The following is a 15779-nucleotide window of genomic DNA, read 5'->3' on the forward strand; positions in this document are numbered from 1 at the left end:
AGTTGCATTTATTTCAATGTTAAGCAATTGCGGGAATCCCCGTCATCAGCACCCAACGTGTTAAGAATTGTTAAAAAACTGACTGAAATACAAAGGCTGTTTTATACTATTTTTATTAATTCACAATATTTAAAAAGTAATATGTTATATATATAAACGGTTATATACTTTTATTGTAAGCATATGAGTTTTCCTTTATTGTTGTGAATAATTAAATATTTATGAATAGCCATAATTTATTTGTCATGTAAAGGTATTCTTCAAAATAAACTATTTTCTTATATCTGTTTATGTATTTATTTCTCTAAAGAATTATTTATAATTTGAAATATAAATCTAGGAATATGGTATATCTCATATTTGAACGGACAAGCTTGCTATTTATTGAAACAAGGTGTTGGAAAATAAATTACAGAACAATATTGGTAAAGGTTTTGTTTCATATTTTATTTTGTAACTGAAAAGACAAACATTGGTTCTATTTACCGACAAAAATTCCATTATTGCTGATTAATTTAGTTTCTCAGATTCAACTACTTTTTTATCACTAAAAGCATTGTGCTCACAATCAGCAAAAAGCATATCTTAAAGTAGTCTGAAACATACTGTAACTTTTTTAACAAAACTGCATTTAAACACAAGATGTTACCGACAGACCACCACCGCGCCGTGCCGTGCAGAATGCATCATACCGTTCATAGCCGAACTGATCGTGGGAAATTGTTATCTCCATCACTGTCGCTGTCAAAACGTATCGTTTGTAGGTTAAATTTAAATTAATTTAACTATCATAACCTAACCAAGCTAACCAAACTTGCTGATAAAGAAAATATCGAATGAAGGTTTACTAATAACAAAAATAGTTCTGTTCATATATTAAAGTATTATATAGTTTTTTAATTATAAAATTTAACTATCATAACCTAACCAAACAAACCAAACTTGCTGATAATGAAAAAAATCTAATCAAAAAGTTAATGTCTCCGGTGGGTTTCGAACCGACTACCTTCGAATCATCAGCCCGGTGCCCAGTGCGCTATCCACTACACCACCGAGACCGAAGGCTGTACAACGTATCGGTGCGGTAATGGTGTTCGCTCGAACGGTGGTGGGTGGTGGCGGTCTGTCGGGAAGGGTTTCTAAACATAACTATTCCAACAATTAAATTTCTATTCTATGCTAAAACACCTTGTATAACAAATAACATACCATGTCTTGTCTGTCAACTATTAGCCTTTATGACCTATTATAGATCATAGATATTATAATAAAACATAGGGCCTAGATATTGTAATAGTTAACAATTAAAAAAATATATTAAATTTAAATTCTAAACCAAACCTCTATAGAAACTAAAGAAATTTAACATTAGTGAGGGCATCAAATGGTTATTAAATACTCAATATTGAATTGGTTGTCTGAGTCGGTGAATAGTTCTCTCAGCTATGAGTATAAGCAAGGAACAGACCACGCCAGCGGCTAGAATCATGAATGCTAACATGACAGATTCCAGGTCTACTCGAGCTACTTGCTTCTCTCCCACACACACAGGCCGATGCGGATGCCACACCTTGTTCTCTCGATAAAGAATTCCTCTCTCCCGCATCAGGTCGAATCTAAAAACATTTGAGTATCTGTAGATCTGATTTGATTATCAAGAATAGGAGTACAAACTTTGATTAGGTACCTTTGTAACCTGAAGGAAAAACAACGATTTTAAAAATAGGAAAGGAATGAATTTTGAAATATTTAGATTTATTTTTAAAACATACGGTATTATTGTTATTTATTTTATTATTAAGCGGCCAAATCAGAACTAAAAATAAAATATACGACTTGAAGTTCCTCAAGGCCAGGACCCAGGATTCCAGAACCCTGTGTCCTGTGTCAATGTGCCTGAGTTCTCCAAGTCTTCTTGTTCTTCAAGCTGAGTTCTTCCTCTCCATCCTCTGCAGTCCTCTACAGGCTCTTGTTTTCTGAAGCTCTGGGCGGGTCAATCATGGTGTCCCGTACATACTCTTAGTACTTTTCCCTTGGGTATTTCACTCAGCACTTTTCTGGTGCTTTGTGTCTGTTCCAATTGTTACAAGCCCATACCTTGACCTTTAAAAACAGTTCACTACCACCTAGTTACTTAAAGTACCTTTTAGAAAATATCCATATGCCACAACTACAAGTGCTGATCAAATACTAATAATATGCCACTTACCCACAAGATACAAAATCTCTGAAAGGTGAAGTTTTCTGAACAGGACATGAAACCAAATATGGAGGGAACAGTTCAATCTCGGTGAGTTCACATTTCTCGGGATTGCTAAATGTCTTGTCTATTGGTGGATACAACGTTGCATCTTCAGCATAAAATGCATAATTTTTAATCCTCATCCTTTCTATCCCCTTGGGAACAGCCATAAATCCAGTTTGGGTTCGGAGTTTCTTTCTGTACAGTTCGGCTGTTAAAGCATCTGTTGATTTCTTGAACAAAACACTCTGCATGTTATTGTATTAATTGGTAGCAATAAACTTATGATGACAGTAGATTATTATTTTGAGTGCAGGTTTTGTGTGAAGGTCTCAAACTAAATAATTGGTACAGTGCATTTAGTGTAAATTGGAACTCAGTCTTTGCAAAGTCACTGTAAAATGGAATGTGCCATCTAAAACATTAAAATGTAATCGGTCAACTTAAAATAATATGACAAAATACAATTGTTTGTGTGTATATAATTTGCAAATCCACAAGCATAGTAATTATTAGCATTAGATGAAAAATACTACTTGAACTTTGATACTATTGGTTGAGAAGACTGATTATGAAGACAATTTTTGTAGAAACAGTGTTTATACAGAGACTAAAAATAAATATAAATGTCTTCAATTAGAAGTGTTCCTCTGCTAAAATGTTTATTACAACTCAAGGCAAAACTTATGTAGGATTTGTTTATTAAAACATATTAAGTTTAATGCTTAATAAACTTCACTAAATTGTTTGCAAATCTAGCTCCTGTTTGTTAGTGTTTTAAGCTTTCTAAGTAGACTGTTTAATAATGTTAGCCAGAAATAAAATGAAAAACAAGATTGAATAAACTAGTACTCACAGTGTGTGCCACAGTCCAAAGTACAATTTCCTTTTTTTTTGCGTACTGAAATAGTCTATGTGACATTAAAGATTCTATAGCTTACAATAAGTCATCCTTATCAGTTTGACTCGATTAATCAGCCGGCGTATTTGACAGAAATTAACAACTTACATCAGCACACTCTGTTGGCGGATCAATCAAACTTTGTACATTTTCCTCTAAATCTGGTGACAACTTTAAAATAATCAGAATTCGTCGTGTCTAGTTCTATGTTCTATCAACAGTCACAGATGCTACTCACTGAGAAGTAATCCCTTGTGTAGGCAGTATTTTCCACCCCCATCTTGATGGGGCTGTCCAACAGCTGTCTGATGGTTCTGATACTCTTGGCGGGGGGTGTGAGGAGGGAGGTGACTATTGCAGCTCCGTAGAACGCATACAACACCACACTCAGCACCAGGAGGCACAGTGAGAGGATACGGACAGAAACACGGTACGAGGTACTGGCCAGCCCTGCCAACATAGGGATAAAGTGTGCAGTGTGTAATCTAGTCAATTGGTTATATCAGTAGAACAGTGAGAGGATACGGACAGAAATACAGTACGAGGTACTTGCCAGCCCAAACTAAAGACAGAGTTGCCAATTCCAACTGACCTTGTTGACTGATAGCTCCAATGACCAAGACAGCGCTGCCACTCCAGGACAGTTCAGTGTCCGGCCAATCAGACACCTCAAACTGATGAATGAGACGCAGCGCTGCCACTACGAGCACACATAATATCCCTGTGCAGACCCACACAGCCGGTGACAGAGGCATCACCAGTGCTTTGTACAGTCCCAGTGATTTAGGGTGGCGGAAAATGAAACAAGTCCTATAAACATTTACTGTATAAAACATACACTACCATGAAGTATACATCGCAGTCCACAATATATATATATTTTTTTATTTTACAAATAATCCATTGCATTTCTTTGCCAAATCAGGTCTTCACTAAATAATTTTACTACTTTCAAATGTTTCTAAGTAGCTAAAGGGTGTAGTAATGTATTTGTCCAACATTTTTGTGGGTGTATGTTTAAATGCTTGTAGAAACATTTTACAGTAAAAAACACAAACCGAAAATACAAATACATAGCCTAATTGAGAAAAATGATACAATGTATAGTTTTTTCTTCGAAGTTCAGCGTTGGCAATTGTGAGTTGATGTGTAAAAGGATCATTTTAGACAAATTATAATTGAAATAAGATAACAAAAAGTTAAAATTTTGTATAAATGGAGCCTGGTTTGGGCGTAATCTTGTCATGTTCTAGATTCTCCACCAAATCTCCAATTCATGAACAAATGACTATCTGAAACTTATGTTATATTATATCAGTGACAGAAAATTTTCCAAACTTTAAACAAAATTTAATAATTCTTACCTGAACTTCCAAACGGGTGCAGTAAAGTCCACAGTGTCCATGCGATGTTTGAACATTGTCGCCGGAGTCAGTCCGAGCTCTATCTCCCCTCTCTCCAGCTGACCTACCATCCCGTCATGTCCTCCGTGAGGCATCACGTAGCCCCAAGACTCTGTCACGTCAAAAGTAAATCTGTCGGAACAAATAATTGATACCTAATTAAATGATCTTTTAACTTAAAACATTAAATAGAGAGAGGTGCATTTTGTGTTGCCTGAAAATTTGTCTGTTTGTGGTCACAAAAACAACTGAATTGACTGGGCTGAAATTCCTCACTATAAGGTAGATCATGAAGTGGCCTATTCAAAATCCACTAACCCTGAGGACACTCAAAGTTTTAGGAAGTGAAAGAATAAAATGGCCTTTTTATTCTAATTTACATTGTTGATATTGCAATTATATTGTGAGTTATCTGCCACACAACCGATTGTATAAAGAAAAGATAATTATTGTGTAAGACTAAGTGGTAGAACTAGATTTGTGCAAGTGTGTTTCTACACTAGTGGCATGTTTTACATTTTGAAAGGGAGCGGTCCAATCATTAATTCATATCCCAATGACAAATAGTGTCTGAGTCTGGAAACCATATTGTTTCTATAATCAATGGTAGATGTGTAACTTTTCCAGCATTTTAATAGGTTATTTCTGAGACTACACTTACAATGCAATAGGTGCCCTTTTACTCTTGAAAGACTTATGTTTTTAAATATTAAATTGAATTTGTTGATGACGCAACGCATTCATTAAAAACGGCTGTTTTTGCTCAGGTATGACAAAAATGCATTTTCATACACTATTTTGTCTCTTGTCAATAATTCACTATCATTCAACTAAAGGATCAGTTGTTCACAGTAATTTCACATAAACTGTTACAAAGAAAGTTCCTCAGCTTCATTGAATCTATGAAATCCAACTCTAAAAACAAATAAAATACCACTTTGTATTTTTTTTTTTTTTTTAAACTAAGCTATTGCATTTCATTAGAAAAAACATAATACACTATAAATAATTCAACATATGACTATGATTTTCAATCAAATATAAATGTTTAAAAAAAAAACAAATAAAATGCTTGCGGCAAAGCACTGAAGGATATTGCTATTTTAATTATCATTTGCCCCTCCGCTAGATCAAAAGTTTGAGAATGACACCTCAATCAAAAAAATCTCATGAGTACGAAGGATGGAAAAGGAAAGTTAAGTTACAGAAAAACCCTTGTTGTATTATTTATATAGATAATTATGAATGGAAAAAACACATCATAAATGTATATAGTCTACTAGTACAAAAACAAAATTAACTTACGTAAAGTTATACATGTCTTGAAGTTTTAAAAACAAAATGTATGCAAACCGAGATACTGCGTCTAAATGTGGTGAAATATTATTATCAAGAATCCTTTCTTCTGCATTCGTGGAGTTTGTTTCAAATTTTGTTAGCTGTAAAAAACCAAATGTAATAATATTCTGTATTAGCTGTACTATATACCTATATCCCATTTTTAATGTGAATGCTGTAAATTTACAGAATGTCAAAGATAAAGTTACATCGCTTTTCTTCAAAATAAAAGATGTAAAACAGTTACTATTTATTTGTACTGATATGCTAGTACTTCTGAATGTTGATGACTGATTATTATAATTGTGAATGAATGAATGAATGAATGTTTTTTTTATTTCCACATAATATATACAGAAAACAATGACACACTTTTTAATACAAAATAATAAAAAATATAACTAAGACGAAGAATAAAAAAGAACATTTCTGTATAAATTAAATTAAATTGATTGTATGAAATACAACAGACATAGGCAAGTGCTGCCTGTGCGTCTGCTGGGTTGCTATTTAAATATTTATTATTTTGTTAATGTAATACACATTGAACTGAATATTGTGTGAAGAACATATTTCTCAATGAACGAGGAAGTTATCTACTAGCTAACATACACCTGTTGACAACAGCAAACGTCAAAACAGCAAAACACAATAATATACAATTGGAGAATATGTGAAGCACATTAAAAACATCAACTACTTACAACCACAGTTCCTTTAAGTTTTATTGCGTTAAAGTTTGAACGTTGTCTCACTTTAGTTCCATTGATCTTTACATCAAATCCAGTAGATTTGTTCCATGTCGCTCCAACTTGTTTGATAAGAGGAGATGAGTAGTTGACTTTGTAAAGGTCGTACAAGGTCACTCCAGGAGTTGCCAGAGAAACTTCACTGGTCAGTCCGAAGTTGAGGTCTTCCAGTTCATTCAAGGTAGTGTTACTTTCACTCAAAATCAACCAGGAATAACTATCATTCAGCATCCTCATTTGAGAACCCTGAAATCCCAATATGAGAAGCATGTAAAAATAAGTCATTTTAGATTAGAAGATATCTTTTAGAAATTTAATATTTTCCTTCAAGGATCTCAATATCCTGGTTCAGCAGACAGTTGTGAGTCTAAACCTAAAGTGTTATTTTGTTTTTGCAAAATGAAACTTTTACCATGTTGAGTTTACATAAAAAAATCTCGTAAAATCAAATTTGTCTTCCAACTATTCTACAAATTTTAATTGAAATCTTTTTTGCTAACTACTGGGACACCGATTCGCCAAATTTATTATTTGGTGATTAAAAAAATATTAACATATTTGATCTATTTGTTATTATTTATTTGTATCCCCGATGAAGATTATTCTCATACATTTTTATCACATAAGGATTATAAAAGTTATACTTGTTACATTTTATATTTTCCATTTTTGTAATTTAAAAAAAAATTTATGACATTTAGAAAATTACATGTAATTGACGTAATATTTAGAGATCTTATGAAACAAAAACTAGAGAGTAAAACATGATTGATTCATTAGCCATGATAATTGTTATCTGTCAAACTGGTGTAGTCTGATAAACAATATGTAAATTTGCTCGTAGTCAGTTTCTCATAGGTTAGAGACATGAGGGATGTGGCTTGTCCGGAATGTCGTCTGCTGCTCCGGGACCAAGGTCCCTCGGGAGACCCCTGGGAGCTTCAGGTTCAGTGTCCTGGATGCTCCTCCATTTATCACATATCCTGTACGGTAATGGAATCAGACCGGATGTGGCGTAGGCTTGGTAGATATGTTGAGAAGTGGAAATGTAACAGGTAAAAGTGTTTTATAAACTTTACTGGAGCACACGTAGAAAATCTTTTCAGGGGGTAAGCTGGTGTCTTATGGAAGTAGAGAAGAAGGCTCTTCCCAATTAACAATTTTAATACAAAAGGCTTTAAAAAATATTTTTCAGGAGTCCAAAAGTTGGAACCATTTTCAAAGTAATACGACATACTGATTTTGATTAAAATCCATACAGTATGTAGATTTTGTACAGGTAAAAAAATTAAATAATAAAAGATGGAAAGCTAGACAATTGTTGAAAATAATTAAATATACAGGAGAAAATATGACATGAAATCTGTATACTAATCACTTAACTGTTGCAAAGGCTTTTGTCTGTTATTCTTTGTCCTGACAATTTGCTCATGCTGCTGATGGCGAACGTTCAACAAATTTCTGTTATAACAGTTATTTCTTATGAGGTCCCTGTTTAGCTATTTTAACTTTTTTTTCTCTTTGATATTTTAATTTGCATACTTAGGAAGATTATAGTTAAAATCAAATCAAATCAATTAATTATCTTTATTTACTTTATACATTTTACATACATGAATAGTGTCAAAGCATACAAAATTGGTTATACATTTTAATCTAAACGACATTTGATACAATTTGACAATTATTTTTGAATGGATAGCTAATTCATTTTTGATTTAGAAACTCATCTATACTATAGGGAGCCAGATTAATTAAGAATGATTTTAGTTTCTTCAAAAAATTGGGTTTGTTTTGATATTTTTTTAGTAAGGCAGGCAAACATCTAATGAATAAATTGCCGATATACGAAGGCTTCATTTTTGAAAGTTTCAGCCGATGATGACTTTTTACAGTAAGGTTTTTCCACCTTGTATTGTATTCATGGGATACTTCAGTGTTTTTATCTTTATAAACATGCTTAATAGTTTTAAAAATATACAAACCATTCACTGTACAAATTTTAATTTCATTAAAGTACTTTTTCACCGACTTCTTATCCTTAAATCTTTCAATAACTCTAATAGCCTGTTTTTGTAGTTTTAAAACCTGTATCAAATTTTTCAAATTTTTTGTGCTGTCCCACCATAAATTTTTGATTCCGTAGCCAATATGACATTCTATAAGCAAGTGGTATATCAATTTTAACACAGCTTTATCACAGAGATAAGCCATTGATCTCAAAACAAACAAGCCTGAATTAATTTTACCAACCAAATACTTAATATGTTCATTCCAATTTAGATGTTCACCAATTATCAAGCCTAAAAATTTGGTTGATTTCACTTGATTGATCGAGTTATTATTTAGAGTAATTTTAGGGTTTTGATCTTATTTGTATGAAAGAGAACAAAATTGGTCTTGTTTGTATTGAGTGTTAAATTGTTGTTTGTTAAGAATTGTTAAATATTTTTGAGCTCCAATTCAGTAGAACTTTTAAAGTCAAAGTCATCTTTATTGTCACATAACGTTTTTTTTTATGCTCTGGCACAGCCAGACAAAACAGGTGACATTGTCAAACTATACTAAAATAAACTAGCTTATGGGTAAAAATAAATACATAGTAACAAAACAAACAATTCACATTGATTTGTCTTCGAAAAACAAAAACTGATCCATACTATAATAATTCTTTTCCAACAAAAATTCTAAATTTTTTTTCTTCAAAAGATACTAATCCTATTATTGATTTGTAGTACCCAGGCAAATTGTAAAAACTTTTTTTACCCATATAGGAAGGTGTCCTTTCCACAAGAATTAATTTAATGATTTCATATTAATATCAGTAATTGAATTACCCTAAGTTTCAAGATTGATATCATCAGCAATATCAATGTATATATTTAATGTACTGGCTGACGATCAGTCAATGCATTTGGGAGGTTTTTAATGTAGCATATAAATAAAATAGGGCCCAAAATAGATCCCTGAGGGGCCCCTAGATACATTTGTAGTAAATCTGATTTTGTCTTCTGTATCCAATTGTTTTTTGATAAATAAGAGAGTTCTACAAATTGATAGCGATCCTCCAAATATGAAGTGAACCATTTATGTGCAACACCCTTAACGCCCATTATCTTAAGATTGTTTAGCAATACCATATACAGTAAATACATTGTCAAAGGCTTGCGACATGTCCATAATCGTTTCAGCAGTATTTAAGCAGCCTTTATCAACACACTGATACATATTCTTGAGTGTGGCAGATTTCGTGAAAATATAATAATAATATCTATGGTTCTTACCGTCAACGCAATCAGGGATGTCCCGCAATCCCTGATTGCGTTGATGGTAAGAACCATAGATATTATTATTACACTGATACAGTTTTTTTTTACATATTGAGCTATCCAATACCTTACATAACATAGTTGATTATCTAATCGTATTCAAATGGAGTCCATGGGCTTAAATTAACTTAATTAATTTAGTAAAGCAATAATGTTGACTATAGGTGCTTAGGAGAGTTGACATTTTGTTCAACAACATATTGCACACATCTAACATTTAGCACTAACTAAATGTCGTTGGATGGTTACCAGTTGGTCTGTAGTTGAAAAAGGTTTCTAATTTTAGTCTTTTAGTTAATAGAGCCTACACAGAAGAGAAATAGCAAACAACACTCAAATAAAAACTGAACACCTCTTAACATATTTTATAACGACCACCTTGTAGGGAAAATCCTGTAAACAAATCTTCAGAGAGTTGTTGTCATAGACTTATTCATTCATTCATTAACCATAACCTATTGATAATTTTAAACAAAATATAAACTGTATAAAAAATCCACACATAATATGATCATCTCTCCTTGTCCTTTGGAGAAATAAATGTTCTGCATAAGCCTAAATACTGCTCAAATCATTTTCAGATATGGTAACATATTGTATGTGTGTAGGTGTTTCATTGACGGATCAGAAGAAAGTGTGGCTTTCTTGGAATACATTCAAAAACTAAAGAATGGAAGTGAAAGAACACCAAACTCCGAAAATTCATCAAGATCAAAATTATGGCCAGACCAATCTTGTGCAGAGTGCTTGAAAGAACTTCGTGATGAAAATGGCCGTCTTAGCCGAAGAGTTCAGTGTTTCGATTGTTTAGACGTGTTTCACTTTTCCTGTACAGAGTTTGGAGACGAGAATATTTGGCAACGAGTTGGAGACTATAGAAACAGGTGGAAATGCAAAAACTGTTCGGGCTTTGACAGTGACAGTGTTATTTTAAGGGAAAAACTAAATGAAGTGAAACGGTCTTTAGACATACCAGTGAATATATAGTTTAATATTAAGTGGTAAAATAAGCTTTTGTTAAGGGGAAACTCAAAGGAAGATAAAAAATTAATCAATTACCTTTGTTAATTTCTATTCTGTGACCTCCAGGGTCTAATCTTCCTCCAAGGTATTTTGAACTACATTTTGTTAGTTTGGTCTCCTTGCTGAGAGCGTTTATTATAGGCTAGCTCTGATCTGTTATACAGGGTGACACAATGGAACCGGACGTTTTTTAAATAAGTAGTACACAGTAGTTAAAAGGAATAAAATGGTTAATACGGTATACATTGAGGCAAACATTTGCCATTTGTTACAAAACAGTCATTTTTTGAAAATGACGTCATGCATATGGTGGTCATGTACTTATCTACAAATGTTCATTCTGGTCTGAAAATCATCTGAAATTCGGGTCAGGAGGTCTTGTTCAATGCCATTGATATCTTCTGTGGTTTCTAACTTCAAATCCTCTAGAGTGTATGGTTTGTGAGCATAAACACGCTCCTTAAAATACCTCCAAAGGAAGTAATCACTAGTGGACAAGTCAGGTGGCCACGGTATGTCACCAAATCGAGAAATCACCTTGTTAGGAAACATTTGCCTCAAGACTCTCATTGATTGGTCTGCAGTATTGGCTGTAGCACCGTCCTGTTGAAAATAACCCCTTCTTCCTACACTAACTGTATTTTATAAGGATTAAACTTAAGATCTCTCCGAAGAATTCCCCTTACCGATTCACAGTTCATGTTCAACTCTTGAGCATGTTTTCACGCAGACCTGCTTGGACTCCTTATCAATGCTGCTCTCACTCTGGCGATGTTTTCGGGTGTTCTCGAAGTTCTACCAAGGCCTGGTGGTTTCTTTCTCGTTATATTCCCAGTTGTTCGGAACCCAGAAACCCATCTTAATAGCGTATTTAGGCTTGGATCAGTTCCATGGCGTTCAATAATGACGGAATTCTAGCTGGGTTTTGACGACAGATTCACCATTTTTGACAAAAGTATTGTATGCGAAAACGCGATGGTCTAGGGTCCATTGAGCCATTTCAACAAAAATGGCAAGCCTCACTGAAGGTAATGACATAACCACAATCTTCCTACCACGTGCGACAATGGAACAGCTGTTTAAAAATCGTCCGGTTCCTTTGTGTCACCCTGTATAAAAAAAATGTAATAAAAGGAAATAGTTAGCCTATCAAACCATTTTATTTGTGCTGCATGAACACAAACAACATGTATATGTAGTTTTGTTTTACAATTACATGATGTTAATAATACATTAGAAGGAAAGCATGTATAAGAGAGCCGTAATATGATTTAAATATTGATTACAGCAGTCTTTTAGAACATAGTTCTTCTTTAAATATAACTATAATTCACCCAACAAAGCTTATTGTAGTTTTAATACCTGTTTTTCTTTAGTAAAATGAGATAGTACTCACCCTTTCCAATACTTTTTTTGTGAAATCACAGTCATAGTCCAAGTAAATCCCCAGCTTATGGTACCTCACCGTCATCATAGATATGAAGTTATCCTTGTCCAAAATGTTTATGCCCGACCCTACCCTCATTGGGTGTGCTTCGTATTTCATGAGGTGTTCCATCATTTTAAAAGTTTCTGAAATGATGATAAAACAATATGTTTAAAGGTATACAATCTCAAGATTTTATTTGGGTAAACTTATTAAAATTTATTTTTTAGCTACCCCCCTACTTTTATAAACATAAACTTTTATTTGTTAGTTTGGCTGTAAAGTTGTTGGTGTGCCATCATGGTACTGTAATACAAAAGGTTTCAGTTAAACCTTCAACAATTTTTCTTACTTTTGTATCAAATATGGACCGCTGGTTAAATCCAACACATACATCATACACATAGTTATGTATATATAGATTCCATTGATCATTTAGGTTAAAATAGTCTGACTTGAGTAAAAAAAGTCCAATATTTTGTCTGCGAACCTAGTAACCTAATACGATTCTAATACAGTACCTAGTAAAGATGTTTTGTTATTAAATCTGCTGGTTTCATCTAAGCATAAAAATATTTTTATTTCATTTCTTAATCAGTGGGCATCTCAGCAGTCTAAATCCTGGTGTAAATAATCCATACAGGCCTTACAGCATTGTTGGTTGACAACATAATGACTATTAATTAACAGAGCAGCTTGTTTAGACACCAGTAGTAAAGCTAAACCCAAAGAAATTTTTTTTAAAATCGATGCGTATATTTATGATTATTATACTGTAAAGTTTGTTAAAAATATTCAATATATATTCCTTAAAATTTACAAAAATCTATAGTAGCTGCCACGATTAAAAATACCGGTATGGATCATAATCATAAACAAATGACGTTTTTGGCCCGAAATAAACATTATTTAACATTGCTTAAATGGAACTGCCAAAACATATGTTCAATGCTATTAGTATAGGATTCGGGCCAACAACGTCACTTTGTTTATGTTTATGATCCATACCGGTATTTTTCTAGTAATCGTGGTAGCTGCTCATCTTAAGTTTATCATCTTTACAGAATATTAATTAGCTATTAGCTATTATGATAGCCATATGATACAAATCTATTAAAACCAATATTTTTACCATGTAGTCCACAGCAAAATACATTAATTTCACTGACATTCTTCAATGTGAAATACTGACTGGCTAGTTCTGCTACTTCTTCATTAAAAGAGTTTGCAGAGATACCTAAGCAGAAACAGACAATGAAGATAACAATCACAGACATCGTTATGAAATGGAAGCGAGTAAAGATGACAACATATTAGTTATTAAAGGTAATCTGCGTCGCATGCAATCTAGCTGGTTAAAACTATAAGATTGTTTCTCTTTGAACGGTAATGGTTTGTTTAAAAATTCAAGAGAGATATTTCCAAATAATACAAAACAAAGGAAATAAACCTATTAAATGGTTACTTATAAATTTGAGTGGTCTTAGTTGATTGACATAGCTTATGTTAACATTTCAGATAAACAAATTTGCTATAGAGAAAATAAGATGGAATAGAAAATCTTTGACAGATTATACAAGGGAAGATAGTTTTCTTGTGAACTAAAAAGTTTCTATCAAAATTCTTTTTGTGTGGGGGATACATAAAAGGGTAATGTACTCCAGAAGGGGTATATGACTGCTCGAATGGTAAGGGAATAGGACTTCTGTTCTGTTGGCTCCAGTTTATAAAGTCTGCTAACTTCTTCCAACCATGCTCAGATCATAAACAATATACCAAAAATGTAAGAAAAATTAAGCCAACCAAATAAGAGATTGCCAACAAAAACTTTGTTCTTAAGATTATACTCCCCTCCTGGGTCAGAAAATAATCCACTATGTTTGGTTGAATATATTAACAATGCAATGTAATCTTTTGTATTAGGTTAAAAAAAACACTCATTGTTGTTAATACAGTAGTGCAATAAAACACTATAAAATAACAATTCAAAATATTAAAAAATGTACATATACTTTTGCTGAAGAGACAACTTTTTAACTAAAATTGTATTACTACTTTAGTACTGATTATGGGCAAGATCACTTACTCTGGTCCTGAATATGAGTTACACACCTTCTATTCATTTACATACCAAATAATAGTCCAAGATCCACAAGGAAAGGGCTTAAGCTGCAAAACTACACTGCAAGTAAAATCTCTCCATCACTTCAATAAAAGTTAAATGAGTCGATGCAAAAACCCTAAAAGATTACTCTTTTCACTAGGTTCAGTGGCATAAAATATTAACGCCGATAGTCGAGTCAATTGGCATCTGCATAGATCAACAGTCCAACTAAATCAATAAAAGTCTTTGCATAAAAAACCTCATTAGGTTTCATAGAGAGTCTTAGTTTTGGTTTTTTTTTTTTGTAGTTTGTGTTGTTTCGTGTAATAATAATAACAACCTATTGTCTTTTTTAATTGCCATTCCAAAATTCAATAATTTTTCTTTTTTCTATTTGACAGCAACTTAGCAGACGCACAGGTAGCACTGCCTATGTCTGCTAGTTCCTTTATTTTATTGTTATATATTTTGGCTTTATTAAAACTCGTATGTATTTTTAGTGACAAAAGTCTCTGTCTGATACTTTATTTTAGTTTATAATCACAGTTTGTAGCCAATGTTTTTTGGAATAAACTATATATTCATTCATTCATCAAATAGAATGCACTGGCCTGTCCAAGGCAAAAAGTAATTTTATGTTCAATGTAAGAGTTTTAAATTTCCAATGAATGAAATGGTGTGGTAGAAACATGTTTTATTTAGCATAAGTAAGTATGGAATGGTATGCATGATAAACAAATCACAAATACTCCACCTAAATCCCCAGTTATATGAACCATCAACAACCCTAGATTAAATATCTGGAGTTAATATAATAGGTAAATGTAACACATTAACTAATTATGAAAACACTCTTTGTCTGTGATTCTTATTCTAAGCATTGCATAAAAGGGTGCGTTCACAAAGATATCTGGTTACAAGTAACTTATTTTCAGTGCTTGCTCCAAGTGCTTGAGAATCTCGTTGTGTGTACACAACAAAAAAGTGAATTTCTAGCTAGTTTTCTGTTAAGACAATTGCCTTCATCAAGTGATGTTTTTTTTGCTTGAAAATTAAAAATTCGTAGAATAAGGAAAGTTGGTGTTCATGCAATTAACCCCGGAAGAGGTAGGTTTGCGGAATACCATCTATTTCCTAAATTGACATTGGACAAAGTGAGGTTTTCTTCTTATATGAGGATGGAGTTAACCACGTTTAGTTACATCCTCAAGAAAGTCTATTAGCATGTAGTTTGAGGCGTTTGTCCCATATAGCCTCTCTAAGA

The 15779-nt window shown here is 33.0% G+C and overlaps 1 protein-coding gene across 1 annotated transcript; it reads right to left on the minus strand.

Moving 5' to 3' along the window:
- Positions 1 to 444: 444 nt before the first annotated feature.
- LOC128982587 (ionotropic receptor 75a-like) lies at positions 445 to 6870 on the minus strand. Its single transcript, XM_054401547.1, has 7 exons — positions 6589 to 6870; positions 5852 to 5985; positions 4508 to 4678; positions 3736 to 3953; positions 3382 to 3593; positions 2210 to 2475; positions 445 to 1616 (listed from the first exon to the last, which is right to left on the minus strand). The coding sequence occupies exons 1-7, from the start codon at positions 6868 to 6870 to the stop codon at positions 1400 to 1402; spliced, it is 1500 nt and encodes a 499-aa protein (XP_054257522.1). The 3' UTR covers positions 445 to 1399.
- Positions 6871 to 15779: the final 8909 nt, after the last annotated feature.

The sequence above is a fragment of the Macrosteles quadrilineatus genome, unplaced genomic scaffold, assembly GCF_028750875.1.
Source record: "Macrosteles quadrilineatus isolate MER2022 unplaced genomic scaffold, UCM_ALF_1.0 Scaffold_668__1_contigs__length_38786, whole genome shotgun sequence".
NCBI lineage: Eukaryota > Metazoa > Arthropoda > Insecta > Hemiptera > Cicadellidae > Macrosteles > Macrosteles quadrilineatus.